The sequence below is a fragment of the Rhinolophus ferrumequinum genome, chromosome 9 (genome assembly GCF_004115265.2).
Source record: "Rhinolophus ferrumequinum isolate MPI-CBG mRhiFer1 chromosome 9, mRhiFer1_v1.p, whole genome shotgun sequence".
In the NCBI taxonomy this organism is placed as follows: Eukaryota; Metazoa; Chordata; class Mammalia; order Chiroptera; family Rhinolophidae; genus Rhinolophus; species Rhinolophus ferrumequinum.
The window spans coordinates 25,118,176-25,143,971 of record NC_046292.1 but is presented as its reverse complement, the minus strand read 5'-3'; the positions used below and the strand labels follow the sequence as shown (position 1 = coordinate 25,143,971).

The following is a 25,796-nucleotide window of genomic DNA, read 5'->3' as shown; positions in this document are numbered from 1 at the left end:
TTATTGCTCTCTGTATTCCACTTTCTGAGCACTGATCACATTTTTTATTCGTTTGAGTAGTTATTTGGCCAGTGCCCATCTATCCCCACCAGGAAGCCCCAGGAGCTTCCACATCTGGTTTTGGGTTACCAACATATCCCTCTGGTGCTTAGCTGGTGCTTCACAATTTATTGAATGAATAAATGAATAAGTGATTCCCCTGCAGAGTATTCAAAGGTACTGCCTTCAGGGAAATGTTGGTGCCACCGCCTCAGTGTGAATATGAACTGGGGGTTGGGAAGGGTGTGCAAAGCTCTCACCATGGAGAGGGCCTAGAAGTTGTTAGTCCCTTCCCTGCCCCTCCTCATCCCCAACACCTGTGACTTAGTCCCACCTACTTCTCCCCTGCCCCAGTGCTACCCATTGTCTTCAATGCCCCAACAACACTGGTTCTGCTCCCACTCCTCCAGGACCTCTCACGTACCCCTCCACCTGCGACTCTTCTCCCTGCTTTTTCACGTGGCTGGTTCCTCCTCATCCTTCAGGTCAAGTTTAATTGCTGCGTCTTTAGAGAATAACGTCTCTGAATAGGTGTCCCTCCTACTGCTCCTCCTTTCAACCATTTGATTTCCTTCATCATAACTCACAATGGAAATACATTTATATATTTGTTTATCTGTGTCCCTAGATACTTTAGAAGCTTTTTGGCCACACATAACAAAACATCCAACTCCATTGGCTTAAACAAGAAAGGAAAGTTGTCTAGTGGTAGGACTGCTTTTGGGGTTGATTATTTCAGTGAAGTTCTCGAGGATCTAGGTTCTCCCCTTCTTGCTGCTCTGCCACCTTTGATATTGTCCTCAGGTCGGTTAGCAGGATGATGCAGTAATTCAGCATAGTTGAACCCTGTATCACACAAGCAGGGTTTTGTCGTTATGTGTCTTAGTTAACTCTTGCTGTATAACAAATTATCACAAAACTTAGCAGTTTAAAACAACATTTATTATCTCACAGTTTCCGAGCGTTAGAAACCCAGGTGTGGCTTAGCTGGTTGGTTCTAGCAGAGGGTCTCTCATGAGGTTATCAGGGCCGGAGTCATCTGAAGGCTTAACTGGGGCTGGAGAATCTGCTTCCAAGCTTTTTCATGTGGCTGTTGGCAGGAGGCTTGAGTCCCTCGATAGGGCCTCTCCATAAGGCTATCGGTGATGTAGCTACAGCCTTCCTCCAGAAGGATTTGTCCAAGAGTGAGAGCAGCCAAGACAGAAGCTGCAGTGTCTTTTATGATGGAATCTTGGACATGACCCACCATTACTTCTGCTGTATTCTGTCAGTCATCAGCCCAACCCTGCTGTAACATGGAAGGGACTACACAGGGTGTGAACACTAGGAAACGGGGGACAATGGGAGGTCAACTTCAAGGCTGGCTACCACCAAGGTATGTTTTTCAAAAGGAAGGAAGTCTCTCCTAGAAGCCCAAGAGTCTTTTCTTTATATCTGCTAGCTGGAATTGTGTCATGTACCCATACTTAAACCAATCACACATGAGGGCTTTGGGACCACCATTTTTGGCTCATTACAATCATGATTCACCCGAGGGTAGGATCCATCTCCGATCAAGCACAGGGTGGGATCCAGGAGGAAGATGGCCACCTGACCAAAATCAGGATTCTGTTTGGAATGAGGAAGGGGCAATGGGAATGGATGTTGAGTTGGCAACTCAGTGTCTATGACACTCACCTGCTAGGCTGTAAACTCCCTGAGAACAGAGGCTGCATCTTTTCCTACTACTGCATTCCCAGCATGTAACCCACTGCTTGGTACAGAGTAGGTGCAACCATATTTGTTGAATGAATAAGTGAGTGAATTCATGGTTAAACTGGAAGACCACAGGCAGGAGGTCCAGGACTAGTACTAGGCTGGGGTAGATATCCCCAGGCCCTGTCTCCTAAAGTTCTTAAAATTCGGGAGGTCAACTGCTCCCACCCCCACCGCCAGCCCCAGGGATAGACAGGACTGGCAGAATTATTCTCATTTTATTTCTGGAGAAGTTTGATCAGATGCAGTAACACTGATTCCAGGCAAGGGCAAGGGGCATGGGTACCCCTAAAGCAACCAGCATCCTGTGGCCCAAGGTGCCCCCATCCCCAGACCTGGGTTCCCCCTCAGTTACAGTTAAATAGAGAGGAAGATCTCCCCTGGGAGTCTTGGGAGGGTCTACCTCCTGCACCCACCCCCTCCACGCAGAGGAGTCTGAGCGCAAGCTATTTACAGTATTCACATCCACTGTACCCCACCAAACCAAGGCAAATACTACAGGCGGCCCTTCCTCAAGGGAGGAGACCAGAGAGGCTGTGAGTGTATGTGTGTGTATTGGGGGAGGGGGTGTCTGCGCGTGTGAGCACACGAATGCATTGAGGAGCAGGGTCTGGCTCCAGCCAAAGAGAACAGTCTATAAGGTGCAGATTAAAAATAACAGAGAGGACCCACCCCCAGGGGCCCAGGCCACTTCCGGCTTTGTTCTGTCTCTTTCTTTTCCAGACATCCTGGCAGATGACGCAAGGAGCCCTCATAGCTGTGCCTGGATCCAAGGCAACCCCTTAAAGGACTTCTGGGGAAAAAGCGGGAAGGGAAACATTCAGGCAAACCATGCCTCCAAGCCCAGCCAGCTGAGGTGGAGGGATGGGGGCTTCAGGGTGGAGTGTGAGAGGGCCTCTGGTAGAGCTGGAAGAGAGGGCAGGGCTGGGGAGTCCTGGGAAGGCCTGGGAAGGCTGCTGGGGGCGGGGAGGGAGGCTAAGGGTCCAGGAGTCAAGGATCCTCACCTGTGACCTGCGGGGGCTGCACCACAGCTTTCTTGAGGAAGGCTTCTGCCTCTGCGAAGGGCAGAAGTGCCTCTGGCGTTCGGCCCAGACTCTTGTCCCCAGAGGGTCCCTTGGGGGAGAAGCCATTCTCCTGGTGTGCTGGGAGAGGCTGCAGGCCATTCACCAGGGACCCCGGTGACTCCTTGCTTGGCAGGCTGTGGGTACAGGGGCCAACACTTAGGCACCTCAATCCCAGGACAGCCCAGGCATCCCACATCTCCAGTCTGCCTCTGATTGCTGGCTCAGGGCCCCCGGGATTGGGAGCTGGTACCTCCACTGAGGCTCCTGGGGGGCCAGGTCCTCTTTCTGCACAGCCTCCTTCTGCAGCACTGAGGGCCGAGACTCTCCGGTTTTGACAGGGTCTGTTACAGGGAAGGAATGGCCATCAGTTGCTGGCTGGTGAGAAGAGGAGGTATGAGGATGGGGTGGTCAAGGGGATGGAGATGAGGGGAACGGCCTTTACCTGGGCTGGAATTGTTGGCGTTTGCCTCCTTTCTGTCCAGCTTCTGCTTTGAGAAGGAAGAGCAGTCATACTCAAGGGATATCTGGTCCCACCCAACTGAGGTGCTGAATTCTTCCCTCCCCCAGCCAGGCCCTGGGCAGCCTGCCACAGCCTCCTTCCCCCAGCCTCCTATCCTCACCCGGCCCCATCTTCCCTTTGGGAAGTCCTGACCTTTGTTTCAGCAGCTTCTGACTTCCGAGTCCTCTTCATGATCTCCTCCAGACGCTGTTTGGAGGCCCCACATCAGTTAGGCTCAAGCCCTCCCCTAATCCTAAACCCTCCACCCTGGTCCTGGAGTCTTAAGGCCCTTCCAGCTTGCACCAGTTCCTTCCAGGCCAGGAACCAGAACTCACCCACCTCCTCCTCGTCCTACCCTTTACAAGACCACGCAGGGCCCACTCCCGAGCCCTGCTAATGCCATTAACTGAAGCAGGGACCTACCCCAATAGATGGCCCTACCCACCTGCATCCTGCCCACAGAAGCTCCCCCCTCCTGCTCTGCTACCTTTTTGCGCTCTTGCCGCTCTTGCTCCTCCCGCTGGAAGTGCTTTTCCCGCTCCAGACGCTGGCGTTCCGCTTCTTCTCGGGACCGAGCTTCTGCTTCCTCTTTCTGCCAAAGAGCCCAGAGACCTTTAAGCAGCTGAACTCCAGCCTTCCCTCTGGGCCAACCCGTGGCCCGCCAGCAAGAGGCACCGGTGCCCAACCAGCCCTGACCACCCCTCCCTGCCCGGGCACCTGCTTCTGCAGCCGCTCCTGCTCCTCCTGCTCAGCCTGTGCCTTCTCTCGAGCCTCCTGCTCCTCCCGCCTCCGGGCCTCTGCCTCCCTCTCTGCCCGGGCCTCAGCCTCCCGTGCCAGCTGTTCCTCTCGCATTCTCCTGGGAGACGGGAAACTCGGGCTCAGTCCTGTACTTCTTCAGCAGCCCCCACATGGGCCCCTTCCCGCACTCTCAGGGACTGAGGGGGCACTCACTTGTCTCTTTCTGCCTGTAGCTTTCGCTCCTGTTCCTCACGCTCCCGCTGTTCCCGGGCCTGGCGCCGCTTCTCAGCCAGGAGCCGAGTAGCCTCTTCTCGGTCTGTGGTGCCCGCCATAGGTTTGCTAGGGGTTGCCGGGGGAGCAGGGGCTGGGGGTGAAGTCAGGACAGCAGTATCTGGAGTGGGATCCAGGCCCAGAAGTAAGCACACACCAGCTCAGGCACCTCCAGCACCCCCGCATGCCCTGTGCTTCCTGGACCTCAGGGTGACCCACCCACCCAACTTCTGCCTTCAGCTTAGGGTGGTGAGGTCCTCCTCTCTGGCCTGCGTTCTGGGCCTCCACCAGCTGAGGGCAGGGGCCTCCGCTTCCTGTCTCCCAACACCCAGTCCCCAGGCATCTCTAGGTCCACACTGCTGACCACCTACCCTACACAGGCAAAGCTGGCTTCTCTCACCCTGCCCACCTCTCAGTCTCCTCTCTCCATGCCCACCTGCAGGGATCTCGGCTGTGGGCTGCTCCTTCTGGGGCTGGGCTGGGGTGGGTGAGGGCACAGGTGAAGGTGCTGGTGAGGCTGGGGCTGTGGGCTCCTTCTCGTCACTGGCCTTGCCCTTGCTCTGGTTCTTGTCCTCGGGTCCTGTCACACCGGGGCTCTCCTTTGTCTCATCCTTCCTCCGAACCCGCCCCTTGGGTGATGCAGTGGTGCCTCGGGGAGATGGTGGTTTTGGGGGCAGAGCATGGCTGGGCGCTGGGCTGGGGCAGGGAGAGGCAGGCCTATGCCAGGATGTGGAGGGAGAGGATGGCCGGGCCTTGGATTTGGGACTGAGAGAAAAGGGAAGAGTTAGGCTTGGAGGGCACAGAGTGTCCACACACACTCATACACACTCGCTGGGCTTGTCATTTCCTCAGGAAACTGTCCCTCTTCCCCCCCAAAGACTAGGTCTGTGGAGAACTGCACCCCCCCACACACCTTATATGTTCTCACAGAACCACAGTATTTCCTTTTAGAGCATATGTCTCAGTTTGTAATTAAATATTCATTTGTGATCCTTTGATTAATATTTGTCTCCCCAATAGCTATTAATAGTAAGATTAATAAGAGCAAGAATAAGGCCTGATTTAGCTCATCAAAATGTCCTCAGCATCCAGCACAGTATCTGGCAGTTCCGTTCCTTCATTCTACAGGTATTGGTTGAGTGCTTATCAGATGCCAGGCACTGTTCTAGGTGCTAGGGTATTTCAGTGATCGAAACAATCAAAAACATTTTAAAAATCTGCCCTCATGTTTTCATTCTAGAGGTAGGTGCCCAACAGATATTTGTGAATGAATGAATGGCCTGGTGACATGCAGGCCATGTCCACCTGAGCTCAAAGGCCCCGCCAGTAGAGAGGCGCTGGCGCGGAGAGGCCGGCAGCGACTGACGTTTCTTCAGGCTGCGCTCCCGGGCCAGGGCACTCTTCTCCTTCTCATTTTCCCGCTCCTTGTCCTTCTTCTCCTTTTTCTGCACCTGGTGAGGAAGGGGAAGTAGAGTGGGGAAGCAGGGAGCAGAGTTCAGGGGCGTCCGTGTTCCCGGCCGAGCTCCCTGTCCACACCTGCTTGGCCACTTACCAGTGAGGCCTCGGGCCGGCGGCGGACCGGGGCGGGGCTGCCCACAGCGCTGGGCTTGCGGCGCTCCCCGCGATCCCCGGAGGGGGCACAGCGGTGCACGCTGCTGCGGGGGGCGCTGCATGGCGGTGTAAGAGGGCTGGCGGAGGCCGAGCGCGGGCACACCGGCACGGCTGCGGAGGGATGAGTGCGGTCGGGGTGTGGCCCACATGCGAGGCTGGCCCCTGCCCGGCCCCTGTTGGGGGCTCTCCCAGGGCCAACGCCCCTACCCTGGTCCCGGCCATTGCGGGGCAGTGTGACCGCACTGCGACTCCGTGCCAGGAAGGAGAGGGTGGGCGTCATGAGACGGTCCACGATGCTGCTCTCCCATGCGCTCAGCTGCAAGCTGCGATCTAGGGGAGAATGCCAGGAGGAGCCGATCACCAAAGGGTGCCGCAGGAGACAGGCGGAGGCAAAGAGGGACGGCCAGGTACAATCCCCATGCCAAACCCAAGGCGTCTCCCCCAGGGTGCTCTCCCCCAATCACCCCAGGGCCACACTTGTGTGCTCTGGGCGTCTGATCCTCACTGCAGACCCACGCAACAAGACATTTCCCAGGGCAACAACATCCTGCAGTAACTTGAGGGTTCCCTCCTACCACGGCCCCAAGTGAGAGGGATCTGAACTGTGCGCATAGGAAGGAGCCACCCGTGGTTGGTGGAAGACCGACTGCACCCTCTCGTGTCCCACTGTAAGGCCCTGCTGCTCCTGCTATTAGACAGCTGGCCTGGGAAGGCGTGACCCCATGGATTTGGGACGGTGAGGGTCCTTGTGCCCCTCTGACTCAGGAGAGTCCCAACTTTTAGGCATCCCATGCCAGGAAGAGGCTGCTAGGCAGTCTGGCTGCCCTGGGCCACAGTGCTCTGCCTGTCCCCTCAGCTGCTGTGTTATTTTTAAGCCTCAGTCAGGTGGGGTTAGTATAGCAGCTGATTTGGTTGCTAGGCAACAAAGCAACTAAATAAAAGCTGGAGAAATTTATAAATAACTCCTACCATGGCCCCTTCACATGAGAGCATCAGGGCATGGTGGGAACACAAGGGCCATGCCACCCTGGTTGGCCACAACTCTGGAGCCAGCCAAGGCCATGGCTGGGGCTCTGAAGGCAGAGAGGGCAGGATTGCATGGGCCCTCCAGGATGGAGCCAGAATAAGGGGCCCCCTCCACACACACAGCACTCAGGCCAGTCTGGTACTCGGGGGCAAGGCCACCTGCCTAAGGCTGGCCTACGCCAGCTGGCTGTGGTTGGAGATGAGGCTGCCTGCCCATTTCCACCCCCACTGGCTTTTGAGGCCCTCGCCAGGCTCTCTCTGCCTGCTCTCTGCCCTTTGTCTCTGTTCTCTCCCCTGCAGGGCACATCTCTGTCCTCAGAGTCCAGACCCAAATGCCGGCTCCCCCTAGGGGTGTAGAGCCTGGGGTGGGGTAAAGTGGGACTGGAGACCTGGACTACGTAAGGGCTCCGGGGATCTGGGGTTCTTGCTGAGCTCTGGAGGAGACTTGGTGGGGGCTACAAGGGGCTCTGGAAAGAGCAGGGCTGGGCCTTCTCTTACTTCTACTGGGGGAGTTCCAGAGCGTAGCAGAGGACTTTGAGAGCCGCTTGTTGATTATAGAGTCCACGTGTTTGGGCAGGTTTACTGCCGACACGGAGCACCTGCTCCCACCTGGAGGGGAAAAGACACGGCATTAGGGCCGGGCCAGAAGGAGCCAGGGGGGGCACTGAGGCCTTCCATGCAGGATGCTCTGTGGGTAGGGTGGGAGAGGGAGGAGTGGGCAGGCTAGGAGGGGGAGGAAGAGGCAGACTTGGCTCTGGGAGGGGGGTGGGTAGGTAACCAGGGACAACCTGGATTGGGGGAGCCGACGGAGAAGGAACAGAGGAAGGAGATGGAATAAAACTAGAGAAACTACAGCCTTCTTGGCCAGGAAGCCATTCTCTAGGGCCGGGCGCTGCAACCCCTCTCCCATAACCACCCAATGTTGGCACTTGCTGACACTGCCCAGCCAAGGTGCTATGGCTACAACTCCCACTTACTGGGACAAATGCAGAGACGTTCCTAAACAGAAGAACCCATAGTCACAGTCCTTCACACAAATCCACATCTTCACACGGACACATAAAGACATGCAGGCACAAGCATATAGAGTGATAGGTACTTTTGCATGCATGTGTGTGCAGACATGCACAGATAGAGAAACACGAACAATAACAGACAATGTGTCAGACCCAGATGCACACAGCCACAAACACATCGAAGCCACTTCATCATGGTATTTGTAACATTTGTTGGATGCTTACCATGTACCAGGCATTGTGCTGGGCACCACACACATGTTACCTCACTTGATCCTCCCAAACATCTACCTACAACCTCGGAGGCAAGTAGTCGTGTTATGCCCGTTTTACAGATGAAGAAAGTGAGAAACATCGAGAGATTAGAGGTCACACCACAAGTGCCAGAGCTGGGATCCTAACCCAATTCTGTCTGACTTGGGAACCCTCACGGAGGTCCACAAGGCCACAAGCACACCAAGGCAAACACAGGTTAAGATACACAACAGCCAGATCCATGAGCACATATACCAAAAAGATACACAGCTAGAAATACTAATCCTTGCTATGACATAAAGATATCCAAACACAGTGGTACATACATGCCAGCAAAGAATCAGACCAAAATCCATGATGGCCCTACATGAAGAAAACTCAGAGACAAAAATCTACCTTGCAAGGCAGGTACATAAGGGGGTGATAGTTTTCTTTAAATATCCTATGTCTGTCTATAGGACATTAAGGTCCTCTTTTATGTATCATCAACTAGTAGTAATTGACAGGAGCAAAGAAGGCTAAACATAAAATGACAGGTTTGACGAGCAAATCAAATGAAGAGAATCCATCTCTGACTTAATAGTGGAAGTCCTTGGGAAGGGACAATTTGGTTTACAGACCATTCCAAAAGACACAAGTCACATGAAGCAAGGCATACCTCCTGCAGGGAGCTGTCAGTCCTTGCACTGATGCTTCTCCCTTCCCCCATTCCTCAGCTCCCAGCCTCACCCACCCGCCCACCAGCCCCTTCAGCCCACTCACTGGTCTTATGTCCCGGGGAGCTGTGGTGCAGGGCCCCTGCCCAGGACCAGCGCTGCTGCCGGATTTCGGCCCACGTCTTCTTCACTGACCGCTGGATGGCTGCTTCATAGCGCTCCTGGTGGGGATGGGGGGAGGGAGGGAGAAGGGGAATCTGGGCTCAGAATCGTTTATCATACCTGGGAGAAAGGCCCCTCTTGCACTTGTGACAATGCCCCCACCCGCAGAAGTTTTCCCTGACTCACTGTAGATAACCAAGGTTACCAAACCCTTGCTATGATTAAGGACCATTTGCAATAAATCCCTTTCAACTTGTTCCTGGGGAGCTTTTCACTGTACTTGAGTCATTTCCTGGGTGTAGGAGCTATTTCTCAGAGGATGGGGGTGGGATTTTTCCCTGTCTGCGGCACCCAGGTGGGACCATGTCCCCCTGGCACTGAGGGTCCTGACCTTGGGGCTATGTGTTCCTTTTAGCCTGAGGTTACTGTGGGGCAGAGCCAGACCACCTTTTCCTTCATTTCCTCATTGGTGCTCAAGCCAGGGCTCTTCTCACGTCATGGAACTCAACACACTCACACAGACTCATCGCTGCATACAAACACACACAGACACACACACACACACACAGGCACAGGCACACATACAAATACTTGTACTAACAGCTCACAGTTACAGGTGCCCAGCCAGCACGTACTGCCCCAAATATGTCTGCAGTTGCACAGATGCCCAGATATAGTACCCACAGGGTCCCAGCTGGAGATGAGAACGCAGATACGACCATGTAGACAGAGGTGACTCAGAGGTGTGAACACAGAGGTGTGTACATACTGAGCCAGTGTAGAGACGTGCACACACACAGGAATGCAGATCCATGCATCTGCAGTCAGAAGTCAGCACCAACATACCTTGTTTTTCTCGAGCTTCTGCCGCTGCCGCTCCTCCAGGGCCGCTCGGCGCTGCTCGGCTTTGAGCCGCTGCTCCTCCAGCCGCCGACGGCGCTCCTGGAGCTGCTTCTCCCGCAGTGCCTTGGCCTTCTCCTCCTTCTCCAGCCACACTGCCTTCTTGGCCGCTGTGGGAAAGGCGTCCCAGAGGGTGTGAGGGGGCCTGCATGGGGTGGGCCTTCCCTGTTACCCCAGCCCTGGGTGGGCCTTTCTCCTGCCTGCTTGGCAGGGAGGTGCCTCCGCTGTCAGACTCCCACCTCAAATTAAAGGGCTTCCTGAAGACGGGCTCAGGCCTCAGAACGGGAGGCCTGTTTGTCCCCCACTAGCGGCATGGTCACTCGACACTGAAGGAAAAATGAATTCTTTGGTGCCAGATCCCTGTCTGACTCTGGGGCCTGCTGGCCGGATTTTCACGTATTGCGATTAAGAGCACAAGTTTCTGGGTCTGAACCTCAGGTAGGGGCTCAGGCAAACAATTTCATCTCTCTGAGCTTGTTTCCTCATCCTCAGAATGGGTCGAGAGGATTAACGGGGATAGCGTGTGTACTACACTTAGCACAGTGCACATAATTACGTGTTCCAGAAGTGTTAATGTCATTAATAGGGTGATGGTGATGATGGTGAAGATCATGATGCTTCCTGAACACTCACCCAGGTACTTGGCCCGCTCTTCTCGCCGCTCCTTTGCCAGCTTGTGTCTCTCTCCTGCCTTCTTCACATCTTTGTAGAGGAAACAAGAATAGACTTAGGTCAAGTGGCTCCTCCAAAGGAGAGTCAGCCTCAGCGCCTTCCCCTCAGGCCTTAACCCATCTCCTCCTGGGCAAAGGGATTCCCTCCGGTGGCATCACCCAGGGCTGGGACCCGGAACCAAAGGGTGTTGGCCCAGGACTGGGGAAATCACACACACCTTGCTTGGCGGAAGGGCTATCCGAGGCTGGCATTGCTGTTGGAGATGGCTGGCTGCTCCTTCGAGTAGGCCTGGAATCCCGTGGGCCTGTGGCTGGTGGGGTGGGTCCCCTGATCTTCGCTTCTGAGAAAGGGGACTCTTCATGCTGGGGGGCTGGTCTATGCCCGACCGGCCCTGAGAGGCTCTCTGGTTCCAGTGGGAGCTGCTTAGAGCTAGTGGCATTCTTCATGGCGGGAGGGGTGTCTGGGGGAGTGTCAGGGACGAGGGCTGACGTTGGTGGTGGTGGTGGCGGCGGGAAGGGGTCACCTTCTGGAGAAGGTCTTGGCTCTGGGGGGGTCCTGGCTGCCACAGCTGGAAGACCAACACAAGAGAGGAGAGAGTCAGACAGTATACTTGCACCATCAGTTCAACACATAGCTCTCTCCCTTGTCCAACTGACATTCATTCATTCACGTAACATGTTCATTGAGCTCCTTCTTTGTGCCAGGCCCTGTTCCAGACAGACACTAATGATATAATGGTGAGAAAATAGCCATGGTCCCACCCTCTAGCAGGGCAGACAAACAGCTAGGCAATTACAGTATAGAATAAGTACTACGTCTGGGGGTAACACAGCAGAAATGGTTAACCTACATTTGGGGGCTCCCTGAAGAAGTAACCAAGCCGAGATCTAAAGGATGAGCTACAGTTGGCAAAGCCAGGAGGAGAGGGCTCTGGTGAAGAGAAGAGAGTTTGCAAAGGGGCAGAAGGAAGCAAGGTATATAGGGAACATAGAAAAAGTTTGTAGTACTTATGGTGCACCAAATGGTAATGCTTGGTTTCTACGTCTGCCTCCCTCACCTTCCTGCTTTACCTCAGGGTCACAGTGCCCAACCCTAAGTCTGGTGCTCAGAGGGCGCCAGTGCTGGGCACATGGGATTGCCCAAGAGGAAGGACATAAGCATGGGCACAATTAGGATTTCCAGTGGGGTGGATAACCAGCTATGTCCATTTTGTAATCTCTTTTTTACTTTCCCAACCACGCTCAGCTTTCTTCTTTTACAACATTAGTGTTTCAGGGTCCTGGTAAAAGATACCGAAGAGCCAAGTAAGGAAGCCACATGATTTGGTATGTATGTGTGTATGCACACCTGAAAGCACATGTACACTATGGGGCAGCTGAAAGACAGGCCTCGGTGTCAGTCAGATGTCACCAATTCTGATGTCACCATCCCAAGACGGGAAAGGCCTGCCCCACCCCAGCCTATAACCTTAAGCAAGCCAGTCAACTATGCTAAGCCTCAGTTTTCATATCTGTAAAAGGGGGGCAATGATCTCAGGCTAATAGAGATGTCAGTAAAGTGCCAGGCACAATTTATGTGCCAGGAAACAACGCGCCCCTCCCTTTCCCTGTGGGTCTCATGAAGCTGCCAAAGAGAAGCGTCTGCATGTTGAGGCCTGGTGCCATCTGCTACTGCCCTCTGGGCACTAAGGGGACCAGTGGGGACATACACAGGCCCTGATCTGGGCTTAGGGAGCAGAACCAGGGTCCATGGGAAGATGAATCCAGGGAAGCATGGTTTTGCTCTTGGTGCCTCCACCATACTGGGCCCTCTGCTCTGGGAACTCTGGCCCTCTCAGGAGGTGGCAAACTCCCCATCCCTGTGGGCGACAATGTGTATGCAGGGACAGGACACCCCCAAGGAGTGATCTTTGGGACTGAGCACCTTTTTCGGGGAGTCAGATGTCCGGTGGTTGAGGATGGGCTCTGAAGGCAGGCTATTTGAATGTGAATTCTGGCTTCCCCACCAACTGTGTGACCTTAGGCTAGTTACAGACCCTCTCTGTGCCACAACTCTTCTTCAATGAAATGCAGATAGTACCCACCTCACAGTACTGTAATGAGCGTTAGTGATAACAAAACCATTAACAGTTACATATTTCCAGATAGCTTCCAATGTTCAAAGCATTTTACACATATTAGTTTTAATTCTCACTGACAGTACTTATGAAGGAGGCACTATAAATACCTCTTTCATACAGATGAAGAAAGTAAAGCAAAAAGAGATTAAGTAAAGTAATTTGAGGTCACTCAGCTGGTAAGTGACAGAGGTTGGACTCGAACCCAGCATCTGTCACCAGAGCCCATGGTCTTACTCATCATACCCTACTGCCTCTGTTTAAGTCAGTATGAGGTAACATGTTATGCAATGAAGTTATCTGAGGCTCACCCTATTTTCCCGTCATTTCTTCCCTTCCAGCTTCTGGGCTCCAGGCAAGAGCCTCAGCTGAGGCCCTGTCTCCCCAAAGGCCCCTCCAATTCCTCCAGCACCTAGGCTCCATGCCAGTCCATCCAGCTCTCTCCATACCAGCTCCAGAAAGCTGCCTGCTCACTGCTAGTCTATTTCCCGGCCACCGGCAAACTCCTTTCCAAGTCCAATCGGCAATAAAACTACAGCAGATCCTTGAATAACGTCATTTCGTTATAATGTTGATGAGATCCCGTAGGAACTTAACTCTTGTTTATATCAATTAGCTTGTCGTAAAATTGGTTTCACTATATGTTGTTTTGCTTAAAAGTCACAGAAACTACCAATGACATTAGGTGAGGACTTACTGTAGTGGCAACTATTCAGTGAGTGCTTACTATGTACCAGGAGCTGAGCTAGACCTTTCGTATCCTCATTCTGCATCCTTATATGAACTTCGAGAAGTAGAGATTCTTATCCCCATTATACAGATGAGACAATCACAGCTTATTCCATTGAGTGATTTGCCAGGGTCACAGAACTAGTACATGGCAGCATTACAACCCAGGACTGTCTGGGGCCACAAGGCCTAGATGTGTAAGTCCTAAGCTTGAAAGCTAAGGGTGAAGCCTGTTTATTGCTATTCCCGTTGCACCTGTGCGTGCTGCAGGTGTTGTAAGGAAAACTGGTAGGCGGGTGTTTGTCTAGACCTAGGCAAATCACACCCACCAGGTAAAACAGTGAATGTCCTGATGAGCTGTGTGGGAGGAGGGAGGGGAGTGATGGCAGGAAGGACCTGTGCCTGGGCATCCGAGGCAGTGGGGTGGAAAGGACTTTGGCTTCAGGCCTGAGTGGAGAATACCAGCTCTGCTGTGGGTCCTTGGGCCAGCCCTGAACTTGTCTGAGCCTCAGTTTCCTCACCAAGTTGTTGAGACCAATGGTGAATAGGTAAGTTATCTCAGGCATCTGCCCAAAAGAATCTGTCCACTTCTCCCCATCTCTGCCACAAGAACCCATGTGGGTCAGGCCTTCACCCCCATTGCTTCATGACTCTGCTCCTCAAGGTCACCAATGACTTCCATTTTGCCAAACCCAGCAGGCATTTCTGTCCTTGTCTTGCTCACCTGTCAGGCACGTTTGACTTACCGTGTTCCCCTGAAAATAAGACCTCACCGGAAAATAAGTCCTAGCATGATTTTTCAGGATGACATCCCCTGAACATAAGCCCTAATGCGTCTTTTGGAGCAAAAATTAATGTAAGACCGGGTGTTATTTTTGGAAGAACACGGTAGTTGATCCTTTGGTGCTCCTTGAATACTTTCTTTACTTGGCTTTGAAGCCAACATGCTTCCCTGGTTTTCCTTCTACCTTTTCAGTCTTCTTTGCTGATCCCTCCCCTCTTAACTTGCTAACAGCTCAGCGCCCAGTGCCCCAGGGCTCAGTGGAGGACCTCATCTCTTTTCTGTCTACGTGCATTTCCTTGGTGATCTCATCCAGACTCATGGCTTTAAACACCATCACTGCTGATGACAACCAAATTGGCTTCTCCAGTCCAGACCTCTCCCTTGAGTTCCAGTTTCGCTCATACAACTCCCTACTTGATACTCCTGGAAGTCTTACAGAAACCCCAAATTTAACACATCCAAAACTGAGTTCCCAATCTTCTCTCCCCAAAATGATGCCCCTCCTCCCCCCCCCCATTTTCTCCATCTCAGTCAATGACAACCCTGTCCTGCCACTTTCTCAGGCCAAAACCCTTGGAATCATTTTAGACTCTTATCTCACACCCCGTATCTAATCTCTCCGTAAATCTTTTTGGCTCAATGTATAAAATATATTCTGAACCCAAGCACTTTCACTATTTCCACTTCTAATATCTTGGTTCAGCCACTACTGGCCCTTATAAAAAGACCCCCGCTGCCATTCTTTGTTACCTTTTAGTCTTTTCTCAACATAGAAGCACATGATTCTGTTCAAAAATAAATCAGATCAAGTCACTCCTCTGACAAAATCCTCCAAAGATGCCCCATCTCCGGGGGAGGAAAAATCAAAGGCATCACAACTGCCTCCTCCAAGGTCCTCTGGACCCTCCCTCTCCAGTCCATTACTTCTGAGGCCTCATCTACTCCTCCTCTTCAACCCTGCTCACTCTCTTCCAGCCACTGTTCCTTAAATGTGCCAGGCACATTTCTGCCTCAGGGCTTTGCATTCACGGTTCCCTCTGCTGAGAATTCTCGGCCGCAGACTCTGCATGCCTCATTCCCTCGCCAAATTCAGGTCTTTACCCGAATGTCACTTCTCAAAGACGCCTTACCTGACCCCCTATTGAAAATTACAAACTGCAATTGAACTCTCCTTCCCCTTTCCACTTATATTTTCTTCTTTCCCACTCTGTTTTTCTCCACAAGCATTAACACCATTTTAACACTCTTTCCCGTTGGCAGAAGATAATCTCCATGAGGGAACACATTTTTGTCTATTTTGTTAGCTCTTCTATCTCGAAGGCCCACAGAGGCTGGCGCACAGGTGCTCCACAACCATCTGTTGAACGAGTAACCCAATGAACTCCACCCTAGCAGACATCATCAGCATCTCTTTTACCTGGATGATCGCGAAGTCCTCCTAGCACTCTCCCCCCACCCATCCTCACTCTGCTCTCCATGGAGCAGCCAGAGTCACTGTTTCCAAATGCAAATTTGAGCATCGTACTCTTCTCCACTTGAAACCTCTCAGTGGCTCCTCATTGCTATGAAGATAAAGATACCATTCTTGAACACAAGCTCAAGTCTGGCCTAGTCTGAAGTCCCTATCCCCACCCCACTCCCCACCTCGCGACTCTCCTCTCCTCCACGTTACCTGCTTGCTCTCTGCACACCAGCCACACTGACCTTCTAATTCTGATAACCATCCACGATCCCTCCAGCCACGAGGCCTTTGCACAGGCTCGTTCGCCTCTTTATTCGATAACTCCCATTTACCCTTCATGTCCTAGCTCAGTCACCATTTCCTCGGGGAAGCCTTCCCTGGCCTCTCTGGAGCACTTGACTGTTACAAGTTTAAATTTCCGCGTGTGTGTGTTGTTGTTGTTGTTGTTGTTGTTGTTTTGTAATTGTCAGCCTCCTACTAGACTGTGAGGAAGCCCTACAAGGGCTTGGCCACGTCTGCTTTGCTCGCTGCTGCCTCACCAGCAGCTACCACACTGCCAGGTACGTGGAGACAGTCACAAAGTGCTGTTGAATGAGAATCAAGTGCCGTACTAGAAGCCACCCTCGCCTGAAGCAGGTGCCTAGAGAAAGAGATTTTTACTCTGACAAAGAGTGAATCCACGTGGCAATTTATTGCAAAGGGATAAGCACTTAAAGGGAAGCAAAACAACTCTATCTCAGTTGAGTTTGGGCAGCTTCCTAGACTAAGGTAGAAGTTAATAAAAATAATAATGAGTGTTTACTCCAGCAGCTCAACAAGAAAGATTTCTCGAGAGACAAAACAGACACTTGGAACTCTTTTTTTTGACCTGGCGGACTATTGACCTGGAATACAAATATTTTCCTTAGAATTATGCCAACACTGACAAAATGTCATTGGGACAGTGTTATCTGGAACAAATTTTATTAAGCCAAATGAATTCCTTGGTTAGTTATCTATGTGATATGGTTAAACCAATTTCTGATTCTTCCCATTTTCAATCGTGGAATGTGATCATTTTATTTTTTGTTTGTGTTAAATTGTGAGGTTTTAGCCACTTAGTTTTATTTTGCTACATTGCTATCTACCAGAAGTATTTGTTAAGAACTGGATAAGCGACAGATAGTTTGTATTTATTTCTTGGCACAAGAGTATTAGCAAGGCAAAGGTGCAGGAATTGGTGGTAGGGTCCATAAGTCCTGTCTTCTCAAGAGCCCCAAGAGGGAGTGTACCTGCCTGGCTCTGCAGAAAGATCCAGGCCAAGTCCCTCAGAGGGCCTGTCACATTACTGCCCTTCTCCACCCTCTGGGAGCTGGCAGTCCTTTCCTCTCGTCCCTCTCTCCTCCCACCCCAACAACTGCTGCTGGGTCAAACATTCCCCAACACTGATAACTCAGTCTGGCTTTTCTATTTGCCTCCCTGCCAGTATGAGAGCTCCTGGAGAGAAGAGACTGGGTTTTAATCCTTCTTGCAACCTCTGTACCTGCCCGGCACAGAGTAGGAGTTCTATGTCTGTTTAATGAACACCTGGATAGATGGATGGATGGGTTGTGGAAAGCTACCTACCCAGAACATAGTCAAACCCCAAGCTGCTCCAAAGCCTCACCTCTCTAATCCTAAATGTCTTGATCATATCAGAGCCCTGTGTGTGCCCTGCCAGCTCTCAAGCCCAGGGAGGGAGGCAAACTAATTTATTGAAGCACTTTCCCTCATCTCATTTAATTCCTATGACAGTCCTAAAGGGAAAGTACGTTGAATGGCCCCTGTTTCACAGGTGAGAAAACTTACTCAGACAGGTTAAGCACATTGCTCATGTCAGTGTCAGAGGTAGGGTATGAACCCAAGGCTGCCTGATGACAAAACCCTTATGTCACACTATTTCTGGTAGACATCACATCACCCCTCCCCAAAGCTCCTGCCTGTTTCCTGAAGAAGGAAGTGATTTGGTGGTTCCCTCAGGGAGGTTTCCCCCATGATGGTGAAGGGTGCAGGTGGGGCCTGCAGGCACTGAGCTCAGAGTACAGGAATGCAGGGAGGGCAGGCTCCTGTCCAGGCTGGCCACCAGGAGGAGGAAGGGAGGCACCTGGGCCAGGGTGGGGAAGAGTGGTCCTCCTGCAGGGGGCAGAGCAAGGGAGTGCCTAGGGAGAGCTGGCTGGAGAGGAGGGAGTACACAGACAGCACTCCTGAGTGGGGAGCATGGGGAGGCAGAAGCATGAGGCAGAGAGAGGAAAGGGGACAGAAATCAGCACCTCTTGCCAGAGCCCTCCTGGCTGTCACAGAAGCCCTTTACGTGGTGGCGCTGGACCAGACAAATGAAGACTGAGGCAGACAAAGGGACAAAGACACACAGAGAGACAGAGTACACACCACAGAAAGACAGAAACACCCAGTGTGGACAGAGCCCTCACAATGGCGAGAGATGAGATACATTCCTCTCTCACACACAGGAAACAGACTCGCTGGGATTGGGAGCTCTATACAGAAACACACATACATACATATCCTTAGATAGACACACACACACACACACACACACGGAGCCAGGCATCCTGTCTGTGTGCCTCAGAGACACACACAGCACTCAGAGACACAATGTCCCCAGCATATTTATACAGTCTCATCCAGGTCCCTTTTGCCTTGCCCCTCTGGGTGCTCCTCTACCTGGTCCCAGGGAAAGTGCAGTGAACAGCAGCAACAGCTAATGTGTGTCAGTCACAACTAAACACTTTAAACACATCAGGCCATTTCATCTTCACCACAATCCTATGAGGTAGAGATTATTACCCCATTTTACAAATGAGAAAACATATTCAGAGAGATTAAGATGCTTGCTTAAGTCACACAGCTGGTGAGTAGCAAAGCTGGCGTTTGGACAAGAAACCAATTTGTCAGTTTGTACCTTCACTCTGCTACCCAAAGGGGGCAGCCCCCTGGGGTCCTCTCCTGGAGAGAGCTGCTAGGAGGATGGGGGGTAGGCAGGAAGGACAAACACTGGGGGACGTCTGATTGTGGGGTTGGGACAGAGGGGGCCCTTGGGGGCAGCATTACTCCCAGCTGAACCAGCTGTGAGAGGGAGTGAACTAGGAGAGGGGCAGTCTGCTCCAGCAGTCCTCAGAACTTAGGGCACTGGCTCTTGACAGCAGGGCACTCGGGCCTCTGGGCCTCTGTGAGTGATAAAGCCGGGAACGCAACTGAAATTGCAGATCTGAAGGAGCTCTCTGGCCGTGTTGGCGGCCATTGTTCCCAGCCTCCAATCAGGAGCACCCACTTCCTGTTATTTTAGGCGGCAGGAAATGACCCCATCCCGCAGCCCAGGCCCCACCACGGCCCTCCCTCAGCCCCCACAGAGCTGTCCACGCTGAGGCATACATGTTGAGGGCAGAGGCCCAGCCTCTGGCCAAGGCCTAAGGATGACCCATTGGCTGGACTGTCACCACGACCTGGGTCCAGGGCCTCCTTCTGGTCTGACTTGCTCAGAGCCAGTCTGAGAAAAAAAATCATGGCATGCCCAAGACCAAGATGCCCACAGAAGATCAGTCCTGCAAGGGGCGTGGGCCAGACTCTGTCACCAGCTGACTTGGTCGTGACAATTCAGCATAGAAATTTGGTGCACAGGCTTTAGAGTTAGATGACCCTAGGTTCAAATCCTGCTCCTGCCAGTTCCTAGCTGTGTGACTTTAGGCAAGTGACTTTGCCTCTCGGAGCCTCATTTGTAAAATGGGGATAATACTAGTCCCTACTTAAGCTATTGTTTTGAGGATCAAATGAGACAATGCATGTGACACGCTGAGCATTGTGCCTGGCACAGAGAAGGCCCTTAATAAACAGGAGTGGGAAGTAAGTTGGTTCACCAAGGAGTCTGTCTATTCCTGGCCCACATCTGTTCTTACAAGTGGTGAGGAGTGCTGATGGGCGCAGTGACACCATGTCCTCTACTCCCTACCATGCTCTTTGCTCCCCTCAGGACAGAGCTGCAGCTGAGAGGTGATGGAGGAGACACTGAAGACTGTGCCCAGGGTGCCAGGCAGAGCTGACACTGCCAACAAAGCTGCATTATCTGGGCCTGGCTCCTTGGCTTCCTCACTGGCTCCATGGCCCAGCAGGGATCCAAGGACATGGCTCCGAGCTGCTTGCGGCCTAACTTCCAGCCTAGGTCAAACCTGAGATCTGCCCTGAGCTCCCTCAAGTGCCACCACTTCTAGTCTGGGCCCTGCTTTCAGCTCCTTTCCCCCTCCCTTAGCCCTGCCCCACCAACAGCTGAAGCCCATCCTAAGGGGAAGGTGTGTGTGGGGGGGGTGAACTGGCTTGGTGCCCCTTCCTCCTTGTTTGCATATGCATGACTGCACAGTAGGGGCTCATTAGAGACCTCATTACTGGGCCCACCAGCCTAAGGAGGGAGGAAGCTGTGAGTGGGAGGTGCCAGCCAGGCTGGTTGCTGTATGCAGAGACGTGGACCATTGTGCCAGTCTGACCAACTTCTACTCATCCTTTCAGGTCTACCTCAAATGCCTCCTCCTCTGTGAAGCCTTCCCGGAGCAGAACCCTCTGTTCACTCTGTCACCATTATACCCGGGTTTCGCTGCAGTAAACAAATCCACCTCCCCCACTGGGCCAGCAGCTCCCCCAGGGTAAGGACTCTGTCAGATTCACTTCTCTGCCCTCTGCACAACCAACACCAAGTTGGCACATGGTGCTCATCAGCAAGGGTGTGCTGAATGGCTGGCTATACCCATCTCCTGCATCTCTGTCCTACTCCCACTGCCCCACTATACCCTGGCTTATGTCTGTCTAGAACTCCCATTCTCCTTGCTCTCTGTCCCACATTTATCTCCTAATTAATCGCACCTCCTCCTCAGGCCTCTAAAGGAATTACAAATAATAATAATGACAAATAAAATAAAAAACAACACCATGAAAATAAAATAAAAAATTAAAAAAGAAAAAAATAACAATGACAAAAGACAAATAGCTAGTGTTTATTGAGCACTAACTACATGCCAGGGCCCAGTCTAAGTGTATTATGGGTTCATCTAATTTAATGAACCCAATGTCTCTATAAGATAATTTCTAGCATTATTCTCATTTTATAAATGGGAAAACTTAAGACTTAGCTTAAGTAACTTACCTGAGGTCACACAGTAATAACTTATGAAACAGAGACTTAAACTCTGATTCCAAAGCCTACATTCTTGAGCAAACTGACTCTCAATTCCTGCCCTCGCCTCTCCCAGTTCATATTTGGTATTTCCCTGCTGGCACCAGTTCCAATGATCATAGCTATAATAATGGTAATAACACTATACTGAGGGTGTCTGTCAGGATCCTTTAGGTACCTCATCTCTAACCCTCACATTAACCACCAAGATGGATAACACTGCCTCCATTTTTCAGGGGCATGAATTGTGTCTGGAGGAGGTAAGTCACGTGCTCCCGTCCAGTAGCCAGTAAATGGCTTACTGAGATTTCCATCCTGGTTTTCTGACCCAAAGGCAAGTGCCACACTTGTCTTCTACTCCATGCTACCTTTTGTTAATGCTCAGTGTGCAAAAGGATTGCAAAGAGGACAGGGATCATGTCATGCGGACTCAGTCTCAGAGCTATGCCTCAAATTCTCACAGGGCACATACAGTGGCCAGGACCTTTATTCCTAGGAAGCCTTTGGCTCGGAGGGGACCTCTGTCACCTTCGATTTCTATATAAGGACCAGGGACCATTATGATCCAGGTTCTCATGTAACTCCATCTAAATCCCTGTGTATAGAACAGTCTTCCCAACAAGAATTCTATATACAGGCTCCCCAGTACAGCCAAGCATCCCACCCATGCCTCATACTCAGTCCGGACATCCCACTCAAGTGCCCTAATTATAAAGCAGCGAGCCTCTAAGGCCATCATCTATGGCCCAGTCACCACCTCCATGCAGGTCCTGTACACACCAGTGACCCTCAGGTACAAAGGGCCTATAACTAGATGGAATGGACTCAGTCTGGGCCTCCCTCAGGTTCAGCAGAGCCAAGACAGACCCATGTGCCCTTGTTCCAGCACAGCCTACAAACCTCCCAAACCACACCAGTCTAATAGCTTCCCCTCTGCGTCCTCCAACTCCCACACCCACACCGTCCCCTCGAAGCACCCACACTGGCATGGGGAGGAGCCCACCCACAGCCAAGTGGCCCCACCTTGTCCTGGGCTCTCCACACCCACAGACACTGTATCATCCTGGGTCCACGCCCCAGGGGCCAGGGAGGTGACAGGGATTAGGCTGTAGGACTCTATGGAGGTGTGGGGATGGGGCCACCTCCCCCCTGAGTCAGTGGGAAAAGAACTTGGGTCCTCAGTTATCACCTTCTTCCCTCCCCTTCCAAGAAGAAAAAAAAAAAGAAATCCCTCCCTCCGACACCAGGCCCAACCAGAAATCTGTCCCCACCCCCTCATCAGCTGCTCCCAGATCCGAATAGGATTTGCAGAAGTCCTGGGCGCTGGTGGTTGGTGGGGAGAAGGGGGGGGGGGGGGAGAATATGAGTGTGTGTGTGTGTGTGTGTGTGTGTGTGTGTGTGTGTGTGTGTGTAAGGGGGTAGGCATCCAAAGCCTCAAGCTGAGGAATGATGTGGCAGGTCCCCGGAGTGCCGGCCTTGAGCCTTCACTTCATTCTCCAGGGGAAGACTCAGGCCCAGAGAGCCTGAAAAGGAGGGCGGGCGGGGTAAGCAGATTTACTTCTGTCCCCTTCCTCCCCAAATCGGGCTGGGTGGGCTCCGGAGTAGGCCTGGCTGCGGGGGAAGCGGCCCACTCCCCAGCTCCCGCCCTCGCCCCAAACAATGCCGCCTCCCCCTCCCCCTTGCCTTTATCCGCCGGGTTACTTGGCAGCGGCGGCAAGAGACCTCCCCCTCTCCTCCCCTCCCCTCCCCTCTTAGCCGGCCCACAGCAGCAACAGGCCCTTTGCGCGGCAGCTGGAGGGATGGAGTGGGGGCGAGGTCTGAGCCCCGGCCTGGGCGTGGAGGGTACTAGGGCCTAGACTTCGGTATGCAGGGCTCCAGGCCTAAGAATCTGTACCCCCAACACATACATTCAGGCTGGGGTCACACGTGGCCACCGGGGATAGGAAGGAGGACAGACTCCCTGGCTCAGTAGAAGAGGATCTTCAGGGCCTGGGTGAATAGGAAGGGAGATGGGGGCGGGGAAGTCGAGGTGGCACGAGGCGGGGGCGGAAGGGTCACCCGACAACTCCAGATCCCCGCGGATCCCGCCGCCCAGTGCACCCCGGCGCCCAAATTGGGGGAAGGGGCAGCTGTCAGAAGATGCGTCGGTGGCCCAGAGCTGCCGCCGCCGCCGCAGCCTTTATTTTTAAACTTCAAGTGGTCAGAGGGCACGGCGGGGGAGGGTCCCCGCCCAGTGTCCCAGCTTTATCCTCGGCCTCCTGGAGACCCCTTGACCTCCTCCCATCTCGCCTCTGCATGGCTCCCGGCATACCTGGGGGTGCTCCAGCACCCGGCTCGGCATGTGGGCCGCTCTCCATGGCTGCGGCGTCACAGGGGGACCTTGGGGTCTCAGTGGCGGCGGCGGCGGCGGCCAGCGGCCAGGCCAGGGGTCCCGCGGCGCATCACGCCCGGCCCGGCCCAGCGGACAACGACTCGGAGGCCGGGAAGCTCCGCGGAAGATAGAGGATGTTTCGGCTGGTGGCCTGCGAGTCTCAGAGTCTGCCGGCCGCCCAGGGTCTGTCGGCTCCGGCCGCGATCCTCCTCCCTTCCCGGCGCCGGCCCAGACCCGGCCGCGGCCCAACCCTATTGTACCGCCCGGGCTGGGCCTGGCCTCTCTGCTGGCGCGTACCAAGTGGGACGCAGGGAGGGCCACCCCCGCAGCGTCCGGGACCCAGCCACTGCGCGCCTGACCCGCCCGTCCCGCCCCCGCCCTGGAGCCTGGGCCTCGAGCCTCCGGACTCCTGTCCTGCGGTGGCCGCTGAGGGACGACCACCGCTCTAGGAGGACCCCCGCCGTCGAGCTGCGTCCCCCTGCGGCCGCGCGTTGGTACGCGCCGCCGCGCGAGAGGGCTATGTAGGGAGCGCTCTGGTGACTCACCCGCCGCTAGGACTGGGGGCAGTAGGGGGAGCGGGGCTGGGAGCCCCCATCCCACCCTGGAGCCTGGGAGCTCCGGCTCTGAGACCTTGGCAGCAGCTTCAAGTCTAAGTTGCTTCCCAAACCCACCTCAAATAAAATCCGTCCGGAGAACGTCGGTAAACCTGAAGGAGGGTCACAAGGAGACCCCTAAAAGGGCTAGGCTTTTTCTCCTCTGGTCATGGTTGGGATTGGGAGAGGCCCGGGAGCCTCGCTGCAGCCCTTCCTCCAGTATCCTATGGTTGGTGTCTTCTCTGCTCTTCTGGGGTAATTACAGGCCTGCCCCGCTGCTTTACGCAGGTCTCTAATCTGTTGGGTCCCTCCTGGCTCCAAACTGGGTGGTCCTGGCCCTGAACCTTCCCGCCCCCATCAGAGGACCCCTTCAGTCTCCTCGGAAGGATTTTCTCCCCTTGTGGCCTATTGAAGAAGGGGCTGAGCCCCTTCTGACACCCCTCCCCCAAATAGCCCCGCTTCCCAGGCCCCTAGAGTGGATCCCCCAGTCCCCTGTTAGTGCCAGCTGAGGTGGGGCCTACAGCCAAGGCAGGCGCAGCCTGGGCAGAGAGCAGGGAGCTTGCTGGGAAGGTGGATCAATGGTGCTGCTGCAGGGATTGACAGGAGGAAGGAGGATGTGCAGCTGGGCCTGTCCACCCCAGCCCTGCCCTTTGTCCTGACCTCCAGAAGGTCAGTTCTCCAATTCTCCATTGTCCAGTGATGAGGCCAGTGAGATGCTGTACTCCTGCCTCCCTTTCCCACTAGCTTCTCCTTCCTTGAGCAGCTCCAGAGAGCAGCCATTTCAAGGAGTGTGGGGAACAAAGGGGTCTGGGTCTCAGGCAACCTAAGAGCAGCCTGTCCTGGGAGGAGTGAGTAGTTGGGGGCCTGAACCCTCTGAGGAGGGCTTGGGGAAGGAATCGTTCCCCCTCCAGCCCCAAATCAGGAGAGGATGATAGAAGGTTTGCAAGTGGAGCAGGTTACCTTAAGCTAGAGTCTTAACTTTTCTGAAACCCAGTTTGCTCACCTATAGTCAGGAAAATAATGGTACCATGAGGTATCTTGGAGTCATTGTAAAGGATAAATATGATAATTATGGTAAGAACCAGTGTCCTTAGCATAGAGCCTGGCATATAGGGAATGCTTAATAAATAGGCATGATGATGACGATGGGGCTTCAAAGGTAAAAGCAGATTAGGATGAGAAACAGATCCCCATTTTTGTTGTCAGTCATCCCATCTGCAGAGGGAGAGAGAGGGACCACGTGGATGATGAGGTTCGGGATTGTCCTTTGTGAGGTCAGAGGCCTCACTCAGCGCCTGCATCTTCCAGAGCTGAACAGGCCCGCCCTGAGCCAGGCAGTGAGTAGACACAGGAGAATTCATGAACAGAATCCAACAAGGGGAGAGCCCTCTGGGATGGTTCTTCCTCCACCCCCACCCCCATCCCCCACCCCAGATCTTGAGGTGACTGCAGGGACACAGACATATAGGTGGGAGTAGTGAGATACCCTCATTGGCTAGAGCCTAAGAATAGTGGAAGGGGAAATAGTAGCTGAAAATGAAAAGCTAGGCCAGGGATGGGTTGGAACACAATTGACCTCATGATGTAGGTCATGCGGGGGCTGCTGAAGGCTCCTCAGAAGGGGAAGCGTGAGCAGCGCGTTAGAACTGCATAGCCTCTGTTGTGTCTAATGAGCTGGGCTTGACTTTGAGGAGCTCATTGCAAAGAGACAATGTGTGGTATTAGCTTCTGACAGTGGTTCAAAACCAGAGGCGATTTTGCCCCCCAAGGGACATTTAGCAATGTTTAGAGGCACTTTTGGTTGTCACAACTGGGGGTATGACTGGCATCCAATGCTTACAGCCGATGGGATGCTGTTTAACATCCTGCAATGCACATGACTGC

General features: G+C 53.3%; 1 protein-coding gene across 7 annotated transcripts; it reads right to left on the bottom strand.

Annotated features, from left to right (window-relative positions):
* Positions 1-959: 959 nt before the first annotated feature.
* MAP7D1 (MAP7 domain containing 1) lies at positions 960-23,728 on the bottom strand. 7 transcript variants are annotated; one of them, XM_033114097.1, is made up of 19 exons: positions 23,260-23,597; positions 10,881-11,231; positions 10,625-10,693; positions 9,938-10,101; positions 9,036-9,150; positions 8,244-8,342; positions 7,501-7,611; positions 6,184-6,306; positions 5,918-6,087; positions 5,671-5,816; positions 4,802-5,130; positions 4,309-4,486; positions 4,075-4,213; positions 3,845-3,949; positions 3,511-3,564; positions 3,301-3,343; positions 3,109-3,199; positions 2,799-2,992; positions 960-2,587 (listed from the first exon to the last, which is right to left on the bottom strand). In XM_033114097.1, exons 1-19 carry the CDS (start codon positions 23,303-23,305, stop codon positions 2,577-2,579), a joined length of 2,538 nt encoding a protein of 845 aa, XP_032969988.1. In that variant the 5' UTR covers positions 23,306-23,597; the 3' UTR covers positions 960-2,576. The 7 variants fall into 7 exon arrangements, with proteins under 7 accessions (XP_032969988.1, XP_032969987.1, XP_032969986.1 ...); XM_033114096.1 differs by having other exon boundaries at positions 4,309-4,459; positions 5,918-6,306; positions 23,260-23,599; XM_033114095.1 differs by having other exon boundaries at positions 5,918-6,306; positions 23,260-23,598.
* Positions 23,729-25,796: the final 2,068 nt, after the last annotated feature.

Excerpts from the sequence above, each read along its gene's own strand:
- MAP7D1 (XM_033114095.1), bottom strand. The coding sequence starts at position 23,305 with ATGGAGAGCGGCCCACATGCCGAGCCGGGTGCTGGAGCACCCCCAG. Across the intron at positions 10,102-10,624 it reads AGAGCGGGCCAAGTACCTGG|CGGCCAAGAAGGCAGTGTGG; the intron begins GTGAGTGTTCAG and ends CCTTTCCCACAG. Across the intron at positions 6,307-7,500 it reads CTGGAACTCCCCCAGTAGAA|ATCGCAGCTTGCAGCTGAGC; the intron begins GTAAGAGAAGGC and ends ATTCTCCCCTAG.